At 48.9% G+C, this 17,030-nt stretch overlaps 2 protein-coding genes across 4 annotated transcripts in view; one reads left to right on the top strand and one right to left on the bottom strand.

Moving 5' to 3' along the window:
* TMEM150B (transmembrane protein 150B) overlaps positions 1-6,316 on the top strand; it is a 7,636-nt gene extending 1,320 nt beyond the window's left edge. For all 3 annotated transcript variants that reach the window (XM_029245299.1, XM_029245289.1, XM_029245279.1), the window contains exons 3-7: positions 139-198; positions 294-361; positions 557-684; positions 3,090-3,273; positions 5,699-6,316. In XM_029245299.1, the coding sequence (XP_029101132.1) occupies positions 139-198; positions 294-361; positions 557-684; positions 3,090-3,273; positions 5,699-5,898 (640 nt within the window). In that variant the 3' untranslated portion in view covers positions 5,899-6,316. The remainder of the gene's footprint in view (positions 1-138; positions 199-293; positions 362-556; positions 685-3,089; positions 3,274-5,698) is intronic.
* Positions 6,039-17,030, bottom strand: part of BRSK1 (BR serine/threonine kinase 1) — a 24,394-nt gene continuing 13,402 nt past the window's right edge. Inside the window, exons 17-19 of the mRNA XM_029244486.1 lie at positions 16,503-16,701; positions 8,174-8,263; positions 6,039-6,679 (exon numbers count right to left, since the gene is read on the bottom strand). Of these exons, the coding sequence (XP_029100319.1) occupies positions 6,522-6,679; positions 8,174-8,263; positions 16,503-16,701 (447 nt within the window). The 3' untranslated portion in view covers positions 6,039-6,521. The remainder of the gene's footprint in view (positions 6,680-8,173; positions 8,264-16,502; positions 16,702-17,030) is intronic.

Below are 17,030 nucleotides of genomic sequence, written 5' to 3'. Positions count from 1 at the left end.
GGTCTGAGGGGGGAGGGGCTGGGGGCCCGGACCCCTGGGTCTGAGGGAGGGGGAGCTAGAAGTCCGGTTTCTGCGCGTAACAGAAAGAAAAGTTTCGTCGAACTCCCTGTACTCTCTTTGATGTCTCCTCGACTTCAGTTTTTCGCTTGCTGTGGCCAACAAGGCTGTGAACCTCACTGAAGGCTTCCCCTATATCAGGTAGTTATGGTGCTTGGGGTGGGGGGGGTCTGGAGGGAGGAAAGAACGGGGTCCTGGTTCTGAGGAGCTACAGGATGACCCTTTATCTCCCCCAGTCGATGTGGAAATAGCCCACCTCAGAGCTGCATCTTCAGCCAAGTGCTCAACTTGGGAGCTGCTTTGGGTAAATACTCCCGCGCACACTTCGTTCGGTGCTAGCCCCACCCAGCCAAGAGGGCCCCGGCACCCAGCCTCCTCCTCCCCCAAATCCAGGAGCTGGGCACTCACTCCAGGACCCACAGACTCTTCCACCCCACACCCCACCCCCTACCCAGGAGTCTGGGACTCGGGCCTCCCGCCCACTTCCCTCTCCTCCCAGCCGCCTGGACCTGCATTCTCCGTTACCACCAGCTTCGGGACTGGGGGGTCGGAAAGTGGCCTAACCAGCTGATCCTGTGGACGGGGCTCCTCTGCGCCTTGGGCACCTCCATAGTGGGCAATTTTCAGGTGAGACGCAGCAGGCCAGCCCAGGTTCTTGCCCGCCCGAGTCTGGGACTACAACTCCCAGCATCTCCGGGGCGCAGGCTTCTGGTCTGGGGGGCTGGTCCCCGCACGGGCTCCTGGGACTTGTATTTCTCTTGTGGCTCTCGGGCCGTGGAAGGAGGGCGTTCTGGTCTCTAGATAGAGGCCTCGTGGGAGGCTCTTTGTAATCATTCCGTTAACCCCTAGGAGTTTGGGGTAGTTCACTGCCATAGCCCCATTTAATGATAAAATTTCTCAGTTCATGGGCTTCCCTGGTGGCGCAGTGGTTGAGAGTCCGCCTGCCGATGCAGGGGACGCGGGTTCGTGCCCCGGTCCGGCAAGATCCCACGTGCCGCAGAGCGGCTGGGCCCGTGAGCCATGGCCGCTGAGCCTGCGCGTCGGGAGCCTGTGCTCCGCAACGGGAGAGGCCACAACAGTGAGAGGCCCGCGTACCGCAAAAAAAAAAAAAAAAAGAAAAATTCTCAGTTCACTCCCCCTCCCGCCCCCCACCCCGCACCGCGCAGCTTGGCTGGATCCTATTTCCCCAACTAGGGATCGAACCGGGGCCCTGGGGAGTGAAAGCGTGGAGTCCTAATTACTGGACCGCGAGGGAATTCCCCACTTATTCTTAATGTTTGCCCTATCGATGGAGTGTTCTCTCTGTAGAAGGCACTAGCTTTATACGTTGTGCCGGGTTATTTTAACCCATCTCCACAAGAACTCCAGGGAGGTCCTTCTTGGTCAAATCCCACGGAGATATTTCTTTATCAGCCGGTTCGTGGTGGTCAGAGATGAACCCAGATTCGTAGACTCTAGAAGCCCACATTCTTAGCCACAAAGCTCAGTAGATATTTGTAGAATAAATAAATGGATTAGTAATAGGAGAAATCTTATTGATTTATTTTATCATTTTATTTTTTATCTATTTGTTTTTCAGTATGATGTCTGATTCCAAACCTCTCCCGCCAAAAGGCAGTGGAAGCCGCAGGGTGTTTAGACAAGAGGCTGCCTCCAACTTAACAAAAATTCCCCATGACATTTGCATAGCAAATCATTCACTTATCATGTATTCCTGTGTTCATTAACCTTTTTTCTTTAAGTTTTTCCTTTAATTATTATATCCCCCCCGCAGAAGCTTTTTTTTTTTTTTTTCCGCTGCTCCCTGCCTCATGTGGGATCTTAGTTCCGGATCAGGGATCCAACCCGAGCACCGTGTGGTGGAAGCCCGGAGTCCTCACCAATGGACTGCCAGGGAAGTCCCCAGAAGACTTTTTTAGACATTTTCTCCTAATCATCCTTTCCCTCCATGAAGATTTTATTTTTTCCCTAATATTTATTTATTTGGTTGCGTGGGGTCTTAGTTGCGGCAGGGAGACTCCTTAGTTGCAGCACGCGGGCTCCTTAGTTGTGGGCTGTGGCCTCCTTAGTCGTGGCTTGCCGGCTCCTTAGCTGTGGCATGCAAACTCTTTGTGGCGGCATGCATGTGGGATCTAGTTCCCTGACCAGGAACTGAACCCAGGCCCTTTGCATTGGGAGCGCAGAGTCTTATCCACTGCGCCACCAGGGAAGTTCCCCCCACCCCACCCCACCCCCGCCATGGAGTTTTTAATATGAAAACATTTTAATATAATACATACTATATCTGTAAGCCAGAAACCATTGTAACATTTAATATTTTTTCACCCTCCAAGAACCAATTTTTACCCCCTTGGTGGCAACAATCTGCTCTCTTCCACCCAGGTTGAGAACGAAGGATTTATTCCACTAATATTTTACAAGGCTTGGGCTTCCCTGGTGGCGCAGTGGTTAAGAATCTGCCTGCCAATGCAGGGGACACAGGTTCAAGCCCTGGTCCAGGAAGATCCCACATGTAGCGGAGCAACTAAGCCCATGCGCCACAACCCGCGTCTGCGCTCTAGAGCCCGTGAGCCACAACTACTGAGCCTGCGTGCCACAACTACTGAAGCCCGCGCGCCTAGAGCCTGCGCTCCACAAGAGAAGCCACCGCAATGAGAAGCCCACGTGCCACATGAAGAGTAGCCCCTGCTCACTGCAACTAGAGAAAGCCCGTGTGCAGCAACGAAAACCCAATGCAGCCAAAAATAAATAAATAAAATAAATTAATTTAAAAAATGTTTTTTTACCAGGCCCTACTATGTGCCAGGCCCTGTTTTAGGGATGGAGGCCCCAGCAGCGAACAGCAGGTTTAAATAAATGCCTGGCCTCATGGAGCTGTCAATAGCCAATGCACCTAATCAATCAGCCATTCGCCGGGTATGGCAGCTTTCAAGCACAGTCCGTGGAGTTGGTCCTGGTGCCTCCCCGCACGGCATCGTGGCCCTCTCCCTCCCACAGGTCTGCCCCTCAACTCTGCTCCCTTCCTCTCCCAGGAAAAGAACCAGCGGGCCACGCACCTGATGGGGGCCTTCCTCGCCTTCTTTGTGGGAATATTCTACTTCTGGCTGCAGCTCCTTGTCTTCTGGAGGGTGAAGAGCCTGCCCCAGCCTGGGGCTCCCTGGATCGGGCCACTCCGTCTGGTCCTCTGCAGCATTTGCACCATCCTCACGGTGGCCAGTATCCTTCCTGGGGCCGGGGACAGGTGTTGGGGGTACGTCTTCATCGGGGTGGGTCTGCTGTGTGCTATGGAGGGTGCCCCTTCCTTTCTCAGCCTCGGTCTCCGTGCAGGATTATAGTGGTGTTGTCACCGAGTCCCGGCTCTGGGGTCACGCTGCCTCCACATACTAGTTGGGGGAGGAGGGGGAACTCTTCTGGTTTCTTAACTTCTCAGTGCCTCAGTTTCCTCATCTATCAAATGTGGATAATAATAAGGAATGTGAGGAATGCAGGAGATGACACATGTGAGGTGCTTAGAATGGTGCTTGGCACATAGTGAGCAACCAATACATGTTGGGAGATCGATAAACCGATGACAGCAGTCCGTTTGGGGTACCGCTCTGTGCTGGGCATCGTGCTGGCTAAGACTGGAAACGGAGGTTCAGATGGCCAAGAACCGTCACGAAGTTCAATGGCAGAGCTGGTGGTAGGCTGGAGGTGGCTGGTACAGGGTCTCCTGAGCTGTCTGTGTGTATCTCTTCCCAGCTCCATGTGCAGTGATGTCACATTAGTAATAGCTTGAAACGGCCAAGAAACTGACAAATGCTACAAATCAGAGCCAGTTGTTACACATTTACCAGCATGCCTGTGGGTGGAGCCTTGATTCCAGCCCACTTCTGAGTCACCCCAGAACCCACTAGCTCAGCACACCTCCGGGTGAGCCAAACCACTCTCTGAGCCTCAGATTCCCTATCTGTAGAATGGAGTTGCTTTCATCAGAATAATGAGGATTACTGAGAAGCAGAGTGCTCTGAGAGAGAGGAGGGGCTGCATGCTAAGCCTTGGGGACTGCGGCCCCCTGTGGGGATGATGGAAGGGGAGGCCAGAGGTCCTTGGCATCCAGAAGAGGCTGGAGGGAACCCAGCTGAGACCCTGGGCCGGCTGCATTCAGAGGATCCCTTTGGAAAATTGGATCCATTTTCCCAGCAAAATGGAGGTGGTGATCTCGTTTCCCAGAGCACCAAATTGAATCCAGTGAAATGGACAGGAAGGGCTGGCTCCCGAGCTCAGCCTTCTGCAGCTGCAGAACCAGCATCCGTCCCGGGCAGCAGCAGGTGCAGTTAACCATGAGGTCTAGGCGGCCCCTTCCAAAATCCTGCCTGTGCTGATCAGTTTGGCCACAGGGTTCTCACTCTGTGGGGCTCTGATATCCCTTGGATGCGGAAAGTGGGGGACAGGACCATAAAATGGTCAGCTGAGTGTCGTAAGGGCTGGAAGGCTGCAAAGAGAGGTCTGAGACCTGGGTTGGGGGAGGGAGGGAGGGACACCGCGGGTACATGCGGAGGGTGGGAAAACCAGCCCAGGGGAGGAGATGAGGCTGCTGGCAGGGCCAGAGATGAGCATCTCCAGCGCTAAAGTGAGGGATTACAGGCTTGTGCTTCTGTACAAGTGCAATAGGGAGCCACAGAAAGCTTGTGAGTGGGGGAGTTACAAAGTCAGTTCTGGGGTAAGCACTTCTTTGTTCTAGGATTGGTGGGGCTTGGGGATGGTGTTGGCCTTATTCACTGTCTAGAAATCTTTGAATGAATGAAATGATGTCTAATCTGATCTAGGGGGGGGATGAGGAGTGCTCCAGTGAGGGGGGTGCTCCCAGAAAACGAGAGGCATCTCTGCAAGGTGGGAGCTCAGAGTATGTGTTGACCAGTGGTTACAGAAGAGTTTTAAAGAGCTGGGACTGTGGAGCCAGAGGAGGGACAGGGCCAACCAGCAGAGATGCCAGGCTAGAAAGAGAGGACAAGACTTGGGGTGTCCAGCTGGCCACGGGGATGAGGAGGGAGGGGACGAAGGCGATTTCCACGGGTCTGCTAGGGGACAGGAGTGGACGGTGTGGTTACGGAGGTCAGGGCACCCAGAAAGAGGAAGAGCTTTTAGGGAGAAAGGGGGATTCTGTTTGGGAGTGAGTAGGAAGGGCCTGTGGGCCCTGGGTCGGGGGAGAAAGTTGCAAGCACAGCCTGAGGCTGGCGGGTGGGGTGGAGGCATCTTTAGGAAGCCCTGCATTTTTGGAGGTAGAAGCAATGGCGGCCAGTTGGCCCTGGCAAGTGGGGAGATGGCAGAGCCTTCATGGGGTCAGGGAAGGCCGACAGGAAGATAGGAGCCTTGTTCTGGGATATTGGGAATGCAGTGCAAACCGGAGAAACATGCAAGGGCAAACATTTAGAAAACAGCTTGAGACAGAGGCGGGAACTGGAGGGCATCCATTTGAGAGTGTCTGGGCGTTGCCAAGGAGGGTGTCCAGCCAGAGGGGCCATTCCAGCCAGGGCAGGGCGGACATGTCACTAGAGGGTACCGAGAGATGGATGGTCTCAGCCTGCCCAAGGTCACTCAGCAACCTAGCCGGGCTTGCAGATCCTCCCCGTGGCGCTGTGCCCTTGACCCTGGTGTACAGTGGTCGTCCTCCACACCTGGTCACTGCGCTCAGCCTCTGCCGCCTGTGAATGGGTCGTCGCCATGCTGCTGTTCATCCTCTTTGGCCTCTTTGCGGTGGACTTCTCCAGCTTGGACGGCTGCACCCTATGTCTCCAGCCGGGCCCTGGCAGCCTGAGCCCCCCGCCGGCCTCCCCCATCTCCCTGAAGGTCCAGCTCTGAACACCTGGTCAGCGTAGCATCTTCACACCTCCTGTCCCTGCCATCTGGTTCCGCCCCTGCAACCAAGGCCACCCAGGAAGCGAGAGGCCAAGGCCAGCCAGCCATCCCTGATCAAGGATATTTATTATTATTATTATTAATTTTTTTTTTTTTTTTGCCGCTGGCGGAATCAGAGACACGGACGCAGGCAGGATCACGCGAAATCAGAATTCCTTCCAGAGAGCAAATCCGTACAGAAGGTCGTGGGGAAGGGAGAAGACCAGGGGAGGGGGGCCCAGGAAGGGGGAGTTGGGGACACAAGGACAGATGGCCCTGTCCGTCCGGATCTGCTAAGCCACCCCAACCAGACCCCATCCCTCCCCCACCCCACCCCGCAGAGAGATTGATCAATAAATAAAATAATAAATTAATCAATAAATAAAATAGAAACAGCTCCCCCCCAGTCCTCCCAGAACCACCCCCATTGGGCACGGCCCCCTGAGCCCTATCCCTGCAGGGCAAGGCCGGGTTTGTTGTGTCTCCCCCCTCCCTACGTACTCCTTGGGCCCTATTTACAGATTCACAGTTGGGGGGGCAGGGAAGGGGGGTGGAGGGGGCGCCCCTCCTTTCCCGGCCCCCTGGGGTCAGGGTAGGGGGGTCCCGTTGGTGGCCAGGAGCTTCTTGTCCTTAGGGGGGCCTCGGCGGGGAGAGCTGGTCAGCTCTGGGTCTGGGCGGCCGGGCGGGGGCTGCAGGCTTCGGGGCGGGGTCCCGGCAGGCCGGGTCTGGGCGCCATTCTTCTCGTCTGTGGGGGAGGAAGCGATCTGGCTTCAGGAACCCCAGGGGTACCGAGCCCAGGGATGTGCTCCAGCAGGGGAGGTGGCTGCCAGGGGTCACACACGCCAGCAACTAGGCCTGGCTTCCCTAGACCAACAAGGCACGTGTCCCAGGCACCCCCAAACCTAAGGCTTTGGAAGCCAGGCCATGCCCCAGTGAGACCTGGCTGGCCCAGCTCAGGAGACATCCTCAGAGACTCTGGTTACAGCACCGTCTGAGTTCCCCGATCATGGCCAAAGGGCCCCATTACTTTCCACTGGTTGTTAATGGGGCCCAGCGGAGCCCACAGCAGATTGTTTGGGGGTCTCGGGCTCTCCCAGCTGGGCCTGCATGACTGCGGTTATCTTTCTGTGGGGCCTCACTGCCCCAGACTAGCGGACTGCGGTGGCAGTGCTGGTTGCCAGCAGCCATGCAGTAGTTTCTTTAGGGCCCAAAATAGTACCTGTAGCAGAGGCCAGCCCCTTAAGAGACATTGATTGCTGGAGGCCTTGTTGCCATAGCAACTAATGGAGCTCCCCCTCTTTGGGGCAGACCCAGAGGTCCCCCATTACCCCATTCCCCTTATAAGGCATGTGGCTTGGGCCCTGGGTGTCTGTGGGTCCTACATGAATGCATGCCCTTTTAGGAACTCTGGTTGTCAAGGCCAGCTTTCCTTGGCAACCGGATCTGGAGAGGTTCCAGGGGCCTTCCTCACTTCTGGTTGCCCTGGGGAACCAGACTAACAGAAGGCAGAGTTTCTCCAGCTCCCTACTACTGAGGCCCTCCCTCCAGGTGCCTTGGTGTTAGCCTGCTTAGCCTGTGCAGGACCTCTGATCTCCAGGACTGTATGATAATAAATTGATGTTGTTTGAACTATGGAGTTTGTTGTTTGTGACCCTGGCCTCGCTGATCCCTGGTTGATAGGGAATTCTGCTCCCGAAGACCGGGGCTGGTGGGTGAAGGGAAGCCCCTTCCCCCTGGAGCACAGACCTCGCCCGCACCCGGGGGGACGCCCAAGTCCTTGAAAGCCAGGCCCAGCGGGGTCAGAAGAGTCTGAGCATCTGCAGAGAGGATGACCAGCTTGTCCCGGTTTTAGCACTGAAACTCCTGCATCCCAGGGACCTCTCCATCCTGAGCAAACCAGGATGGCCGGCCCCCTTCCTCCAGAACACAGTTCAGGAGCCTCTGTTAGCGGAAAGCTCCGCTACCTCCGAGACAGAGACGGGTCATCCCCTTAGGGATCCCTGGCGGTCCCCTCCCTGGTGAGGCCTTCTCAGGCTCAGGATGGCCTGGTTCCCTCGGAGCTCAGGCCCCAGCCTCTCTGGAAACCTGCTCCCAGCATTGCAGGTAGGACCTAAGGGCGACAGCAGGTGGGCCCTGCTGCCCCACAGCTGAAGCCTCGCCAGCAACCCCCCCCCCCCGGCAGCACCTGGCCACCAGGAGTCTCCCCTCCGCCCCACGGGTGCCCCAAGGTGTCTCCCACCTGCCAGGGCCTGCACGGAGGGCTGGTCATGAGTGCTCAGCAGCTGAGCCTGGATGGTCTCTACAACCCGCTTGAACCGACGGCTGGGACCTGGAAGGGGCAGGGAAACAGACTGATGAAACAAAATCCATATTTTACAACAAGACGAGAAACTTCAAACACAACAATTTTCTCTGCCGGTTTGGGCCTCCTCCCTCCCCTTTAGTGTGTGCTGTGCACCTGCATTAACCACACCTGCTTAGGAGGTAACCTTCTTAATCTTGTCAGGGGCCACGAAGACCCATGACCCACTACTCGCCTTGTACCTGGATTGTGTAAACTGTCAATAACACGTCATTTAATGTACAGCCCTCTGTCTCAAAAATTTATATAACTGTGGTTTGACCTCTAATGGCGGAACAGTCTCGGAGCTTTCTGAGCAGCCATTCCTGGGTTATAATCCTCACTTTGGCTTGAATAAAGTTTTCCACTTTTTTCTTAGATTGACCGATTAACTTTTTCGTTGCCTTGCATGGCGTAGCCGGCAGGATATGAGAGACACCCACCAGAGGGCACCTGGAGTCTACCGGAACCAACACTAAGTACCAGCATGGGCCCACTGGGCCCCCCCAGCTTCTCGGTACTCCTCAGGTGTTCTTCTCAGGGGTTCTGACGAGTTCTCCTGATAGCTGGATCCTGTTGTTTGAGTGATGATCCTGAAAATTTTATTCGAGCTGTTTTCACTTAAGACTTGGAGTTTTAAGGGGCACTGGTGTATTCCCTAGGCAGGACCTGGGGGTCTGGGCAAGAGGCCCAGGGAAACATAGGTGGCTGGGTTTTTGTTATATTTGGCTTGAATGGAAGACTTCCCTGGTAGTCCAGTGGTTAAGACTCCTTGGCGTCCACTGCAAGGGGGCGTGGGTTCGATCCCTGGTCGGGGAACTAAGATCCCGCATGGCCCCCGGTGAGGCCAAAAAGTAAAAAATAAAATAAAATAAATAAATTTGGCTTGAATTGAAAAAAAAAAAAAGTTGCTATACGGTCTGAACAAAACTGTTGCTAGTGAAATGAGAGACTGAATTATTCAGCTCTTAAGAAAAAGGGAGACCCACCATAACCATTAAGTAAATACTGCTCGTGGAGGTGTGAGGGGGGATGGGCAACAGAGGCTGATAACCCAGAACTCCGAGCACCTGTGATGGTTTTAGGCTGTCGCAGGGAGAAACCGAGACAGGTAAAAGAGTCGAAGTAACCCACGGGTAACTCCTTGGGGAGCTCGACTCAGACGCAGTGCACATGCAATCCACCACACTGCCCTCAGAAAGTTGTTTAGATCATATTTCATATCTGAATTAGGCTATTAGACATTAGGCTGAATTAGACATTAATAATGGGAAATTGTGCCTCAAAGGCCAAACAGCTCCCGTTCAGACAGCCACCAATGGGAATACCAGCTGGGCTTATGTATGTTTGCAACTACTTAATTGGAATTAAAGGAAATCTGTCCTGAAATGGCCAAGATAGGCTTCTTTTCGTTTTTTTAAAAAAAATATTTATTTATTTATTTATTTGGCTGCACTGGGTGTTAGTTGCGACACGTGGGATCTTTTAGTTGTGGCATGCGGACTCTTAGTTGTGGCATGTGGGATCTAGTTCTCTGACCAAGGATCAAACCCGGGTCCCGTGCATGGGAGCACAGAGTCTTAGCCACTGGACCACCAGGGAAGTCCCCAAGATGGGTTCCTTTAAGCACCCCAAAACTGATTTTTCATGCGCAGTAAAACCCTGCAGTCTCCTGGACCTCTGTCCACAGGGTCTACTGGAAACAACAGTAGTCAAGAGTTTTTCTCTTTTTTAAAATTAGGTTAGCAGGGGAAAATATTTGTAGCGCTAGCTTCTAGGATCTTTTGAATTGGGAAAACTTCTAAACTGTAAAATCTTAGAGACCTCTCATCTTATTTTTCTATTTTTATTCATATTTAGAATTTTGAAAGTCTTCAAAATTCCAAAATAGCCTCATTGACAGGCTTCTCTGGTGGTCCAGTGGTGAGGACTCAGCACTTTCACTGCAGGGGCCCGGGGTTCGATCCCTGGTCATCCCTGGTCGGGGATCCCACAAGCTGTGTGATGTGGCCAAAAAAAAAGGTCTCATTGAAAGATTTGTTGCAGAAGGCTAATGAAAGATCAATGATATAAAAGGTAACTAAAAGGTACCTAAAACTTTACTGCTCCCCTCTATCCTCCTTCATTTGAGTACTTATTTTAATAATCCTGTCTGAAGTGCCTGTCCACTCTGACGATGCCATTAAATGGTTACCTTTAGAAATGGGACCACCTGAGGCTGTAGGTGAGCCTCTTCAGATCAAAGGCCTAACTGACTGGCCACAGTTAAAGGATTTCTTAAAACCCAGGGAGGGTGCTCCAAAGTGTTAGTAAATGGATTACCAAGATGGGAGGCCACCGGTATGACTCAACTGACCACAGCTGAAATTAGGATCCTGATAGGAATATGGCGGGCGGGGGGGTGTCTTCTCACCTAAGCTAAACGAGGGAAAGTAAAACATTCCAACATAGGTGAATGGGTATGTCAGTCCTTTGATCAAACACTGAGGTGGCCACCCAATTCTTTAGGAATTAAGAACTGTCCTTGTTTTACAAATCTAGTCTTTACAGGACCAGAGGTGTGGCTCCAGAAACAATCCAAAACCCACCAATCCTTTTACCACTCCCAAAACCTTCCCTCTTTATATTAAGAGGCTTGTTAAGTATTGGAAAAAAAAAAAATTCTGGCCTTAAGAGAACAAAATCCTTCTAGGAGAACTTGCCTTTCTCCTCCTATGCCTTTGATATGCATATATTCTACCTGGTCTCCTCCAGGAACTCTTAATTCCACCATCTTTTTAAAATGCAAATTTCAGGAAAGGATCTTTTTAAAATGCAAATTTCAGGAAAGGTAACTCTTATAAAAAGAAAGAACAAAAGGGAGACAGGGAATTTGAATCCAACCTGTTTTGTAACGGATGGGTTTTACATTATTGTAACTGATTCATGGCTGACATTTTGGAATGGAAACTGTGGGGTGTCTGTTTGTGTGTTTGTATGTGTCTGTCTGTGTGTTTGTATGTATCTGTATATGTGTGTTGAAAACGTGTTATTGCCAAAATTAGTTTGTAAGTGGAAATTACACTTACAAGGAAAGGAAATTAGGCACTTATACAGATTCTCAGAAATAGAAGAAAACTAACCCCAATGACTTTCAGATTTGCATGAACTGGGAAATATTGAGTATAGCATTAATATCTGGTACTAAATTTAGCTGAAGCTTGTTGCATTAATTAATACAGACATGTCTTTAGAGTCATCAGCGTTAAGTGTAATATTTTTATTGTACCTAGGTTTACTAGAAATGAAATAAATGAGATATTATTCCTGTTACAAAGTTTGTCAGCAAGAAAAATAACTAGATGTGATGAAACTTTTCAGTAAATAAAATAGACGTAAATGAGATAAGCACTTTTAGGCAAACTTTTTAGGAAAAATTATGTTTTGGTAATGTCTATCTAAAGTAGTCTCTCCAGATTTTGATAACTTGAAACTTCATGGAGTTTTGCTAAATTAAGTTAAACTACAGAAATCCATTGAATATCCAAATCCTTTCCAAATAAGATACTGGAACAGTAATTACTGAATATATGCTTCCTTTTACAGAGAAACTAAAGGTAATTAGGACTATTAATAAATATGGTGGATGCCACACTAAGACATTTTCTGTGGAAAAAAAAAATACTTTTTCTAGAAACTATAAACAATATTTATAAGTTTGCTAACCTATGGGATGCTAATGTAAAAGTTCATACTTGCTTACTACTTAGTTTGTGCTAGAAACTAAGTTTTAAGGTTAAGAATTATGCATATGTAACTAAAGCTACCAAAATAAACGTTTCAGTATGCAAGAAAAATGGAAGGTATGTTTTCAGTAAAAGACAATATAAAGAATGGAAATACCTTTTGTTAAGGGAAAAGAAACCCCGAGGAAAAAGTTTTGTGCATGTTCAGGATTGGCTAAGATTAAATTGAATTTAATTAAGTAAATGAATTTTGTATTTTTTTATTTATTTATGGCCACACCGTGCAGTTTGTGGGATCTTAGTTCCCTGGCTAGGGATCAAACCCAGGCCCTGGGCAGTGGAAGCACCGAGTCCTAACCACTGGACTGCCAGGGAATTCCCGTAAATGAATTTTAGTATTAAAGTGTTACAAAACCTGAATTCGGTTTTCTCTCTATTAAGAGGACAAAGTTTTCTGAAAATATTGATCTGCTTTTGAAAACAGATTGTAAAGTTTCTTTAGTGGTAATCTGTTACAACTTTCAGTATTTGCTTTTGAAATCTTCTTTGTGACTTTGGTTAAGTGAATACAGTGACCTATGTCCTATTTGACCAATTGTTTTGAAATCTTTTTGATTTTTTTTATAATTAATTAATTTATCTTTGGCTGCGTTGGGTCTTCGTTGCTGTGCACAGGCTTTCTCTAGTTGCTGAGAGCGGGAGCTACTCTTCCTTGTGGCGCGCGGGCTTCTCATTGTGGTGGCTTCTCTTTGTTGCAGAGCACGGGCTCTAGGCGAGCAGGCTTCAGTAGTTGTGGCACACGGGCTCAGCAGCTGTGGCTTGCGGGCTATAGAGCACAGCCTCAGTAGTTGTGGTGCACGGGCTTAGTTGCTCCACAGCATATGGGATCTTCCTGGACCAGGGCTTGAACCTGTGTCCCCTGCATTGGCAGGCGGATTCTTAACCACTGCGCCACCAGGGAAGTTCTCTTTTTGATATTTTGACGAACTTTCCAAATATCAAATTCTAATCGAAGTTCTTTTGACCTCTAGCTAACTTTGGGATGCTTCAGAGAGGGCCCCTGGAGCATCTCAGAGAGAAATATTAAACTAATTAAGTTTATTTTGTATGTTAAATCACATGGAAAGCATTGTCAAATGAGAGGTTATAAAATTTCTTAGATTGTATCACACAGACAAATGTCATTAATATATATATTCTAGAAATTATATGGAATTCCTAAAAATCTGGTATGTCCTGATAAAATGTTATCAATCATAATTCTAGTAATTATTTTAAAACGTATGTCACAGCAGTAACAAAGTTCATTTGTCAATCGCATTGGAATCAGGTCTTTAACCTTGACTGTTAAAGTCTTTTGTCATTTATAGACAGTTATTGTTGTACTCTGATGCTTTTGCCAAAAAAAATGCTTAATTGTCAAGAAGATTCATAGAAAGGACTTTTTGACAAGTACAGGTTTCTGATAACTTTCAGATCATACTGCTGAATGGGTAAGAAATTAAAGCATACTAATGGAAAACCTGGTGGCTTCATAAAACTGTTATGAAGATTAAGATCAAGAATTAGTCACGTGGGACTGAGAGAACTGATGAATATCGTTATAATTTTGGGGTTTTGTCTGAAATATTGCTGGTTTTTACTCTGTGTTCTCCAGACATAAGGAAACCCTTCCCCTCAACCTAATTATGACTTGACTTGCGGCAATTTGGTAAATTATTCCTTTATAAGCAGAATTGAAACATGTATCTTTTCTCTTTACCTGTTGTCTCTAGATTTTGGAAACTCTTAGGTTCCCAGCAGTTTTCTCAGGTAGATAAGGAAAGCCACCTCCTGACAGGTGCAAGAAGCCCAAAGTATTTTAGGGACCTCAAAAAGAGAGGAATTCATCCAAATACATAGATATCTCAGGTGGAATCTGTGACACATCTTTGGCATGGATTTCCTGGCCTCAAGAGGTTTTTTAAAAGGTCAGTCTGAGGGACTTCCCTGGTGGTCCAGTGGTAAAGAATCCGCCTTACAATGCAGGGGATGCAGGTTCAATCCCTGGTCAGGGAACTAAGATCCCACATGCTGAGGGGCAACTAAGCCCTCGTGCCACAACTACTGAGCTTGTGAGCCTCAACGAGAGAGCCCGCATGCCACAAACTACAGAACCCACGCACTCCAGAACCCCGGGCGCCACAACTAGAGAAGAGAAAACCCACATGCCACAACTACAGAGAAGCCCGCGCTCTGCAACGAAGAGCCCACGCACCGCAATGAAGGATCCTGCATGCCTTAACAAAGATCCCGCTTGCTGCAACTAAGGCCGATGCAGCCAAAAATTAAAAAAAAAAAAAAAATAATAATAATAAAAAATCAATCTTTAAAAAAAGTTCCATTTGAGAATGAATATATGTATACGTAAAACTCAATCACTTTGCTGTATACCTGAAACTAGCATGACATTGTAAATCAACTATACTCTTAAAAAAAAAAATTCAATCTGAGATCCTTTATGAAAAGTTCCAGCACAGCCAATTTAAAACAGCTTATGTTTGGAATTCCCTGGCGGTCCAGTGGTTAGGATGCGAGCTTTCACTGCTGTGGACTCGGGCTCGATCCCTGGTCAGGGAACTAAGATCCCACAAGCTGTGTGGTGAGGCCAGAAAATAAATAAATAAATAGGGGCTTCCCGGGTGGCACAGTGGTTAAGAATCCGCCTGCCAATGCAGGGGACACGGGTTTAAGCCCTGGTCCGGGAAGATCCCACATGCTGCAGAGCAACTAAGCCTGTGCACCACAACTACTGAGCCTGCGTGCCACAACTACTGAGCTGGCATGCCACAACTACTGAAGCCCGTGTGCCTAGAGACCATGCTCCACAAGAGAAGCCACTGCAGTGAGAAGCCCACACACCACAATGAAGAGCAGGCCCTGCCGGCCACAACTAGAAAAAGCCCAAGTGCAGCAATGAAGACCCAATGCAGCCAAAAATAAATAAATAAAATAAATTTAGAAAAATAAATAAATAAAACAGTTTATGTGGTCAATTAACCAGACTTATTTTGCAAACAAATTAGTCTTAATTTGGCTATATTTGGTAGAAATGAGAGTAATTTTAGAAAGAAAAAGATTACATTTCAGTGGATATTAAATTCTAGTTTTGTTAATTGAGGCTTGTATTTACTGCCTAATAATGAACATGCACAATGCAAGTGCAAGATAAAAGTGGCATAAGTCCTAGTGGACAACTTGGAATTGGCATTTAGTCCATGCCAGACATCTTACTAGTACAACCCCCTAAAGGGAAAGAAATAACGTGGCTATTAAAACTCAACATCAAGGGACAGGATGGACTCAGGGCAAGTAAGCAACCACCTTTGCATCGAGCGACCAAATATTTGATCACCTAAGGCTTTCTGAAAGGCTGTTGCCCAGTTATAATCCTCAGTTTGCCTTGAATAAAATTTTCTCTTTTTTTAGATGGACTGATTTATTTTTTCATCAGTAAGACTGACTTGGGGCTGGGGACAGGGAAGGCGCTCCCACCCTGTGGAACCAGTCCCTCCACCCAGCAAATGACTCTTCTTCCTTGCCTCAAAATCCCCCTATTGGGGCTGGGCATAAATCCATGGTTTGCAAGTGGGACTAAGAAAGATTCGACTTAAAATAATGATGTGCGCTGTTTTCTATTTAAACGGGTTCTAGTTGAGGCCATGAAGACCCAGAAACGTAAGAAAAATAGAGGGAAAAAAAATCTTAACATTGAGAAAGTTCTGCATGTTAGTCTTTAAAGAAGAAGAAAAAAAGAGCCATAGTTCATTTTGGTGATGTAATTTCCCAGTGCCCAGAGCAGCTTGGTTAAAAACTCTAGGAACAAGCTCATCTCCCAGATGTGCCATGTTAAGATTGGTGGCAAGGACAACAAACAGAGGTATTCCTCATTATCCAAACTCTTGTTATCAGGACTCAGGGACCAAGTAGAATTGGAAGCAAGGAACTTCTGTGGTTTTCATCTCTTGCACCAACTCTTTTTTTTTTTTTCTTGTGCCAACTCTTGATTGGTTGTGGCTGCCTGCAGCAGAGCTCAGCAGAAAGAAGTGTTGTGCTCGATTGCTGATGTCTGCTCTGGGTGTAGAAATGAGTTTTGACAGCAGAGCACCACAGTCTTAATCTAGGAAAAGTCCAGTGCTTTGAGGTCAGGAGGCCTTGGCTGAGCCCCAGCTCCGTCACGGTCTGCAGTGTGACTCTGGCCAAGTCAATTTACCTCTCTAGGATGCAGTTTTCTTCTCTGTGAAACCTCAAAGGCTGCTGGGAAGCTTCAAGGAAGTAGTGCACATAAAGCACTTGGCATGTTGTGAAGGAGAAGATGTGGGGGGTCTGGGAGAGGACAGGGCTCACAGAGTCAGCACCATCTCCTCCTCCTGCTTGCTGCCCTCCTGGGCTGCTACCCTATCTCAGCTCTTTTGAGTATCCCACACACCAGGCTGGGGGCAGCTGCATCAAGGGAAACTTACCGGAGATGAGAGTAAAGGTGACAGAGTAGATGCCACCACCACCGCTGCCGTCCCGCCGGGGGGAGGGCTCTGGACCCTCAGAGGAGCTGATGTCCACCTGGAAGCGGACGGGCTTCTGGAAGACGGAGGGGCCACCACTGGCCTTGTACTCAGCCCTGAAGCTGGTCTGTGACAGCACACTATGACTCAGGCTGGGGATCTGAGAGAGGTGGGGGACAAAAGGAGGGGGTGATTTCAGCGACCTGACTCCAGGGGACAGATGAGCAGCCCTATGACCAGCTATGCCCAAGGTCCCCTCAGCCACCAGGGAGAAAGAATAACAGGAAAGGCATTGGGAGGCCCCACTGTCCGCTGGGATTTGTAGTTTTCTCTAGCTTATAAACAGGGCATCAGAGGAATGATTGAGCAACTGAATCCCGAGATAATAAGTACTCTCATATCTGGTGCCAACCCCAGGCTCCAGAACCACATGAAACAAACTTCTTCCTTCCTCCACAAACACTGGCTAAAGTCACATCTGTCTCAGAA

The sequence above is a fragment of the Monodon monoceros genome, unplaced genomic scaffold, assembly GCF_005190385.1.
Source record: "Monodon monoceros isolate NGI ecotype Baffin Bay Population unplaced genomic scaffold, NGI_Narwhal_1 Super_Scaffold_10, whole genome shotgun sequence".
NCBI lineage: Eukaryota > Metazoa > Chordata > Mammalia > Artiodactyla > Monodontidae > Monodon > Monodon monoceros.
This window is presented reverse-complemented; position numbering and strand designations above follow the sequence as displayed.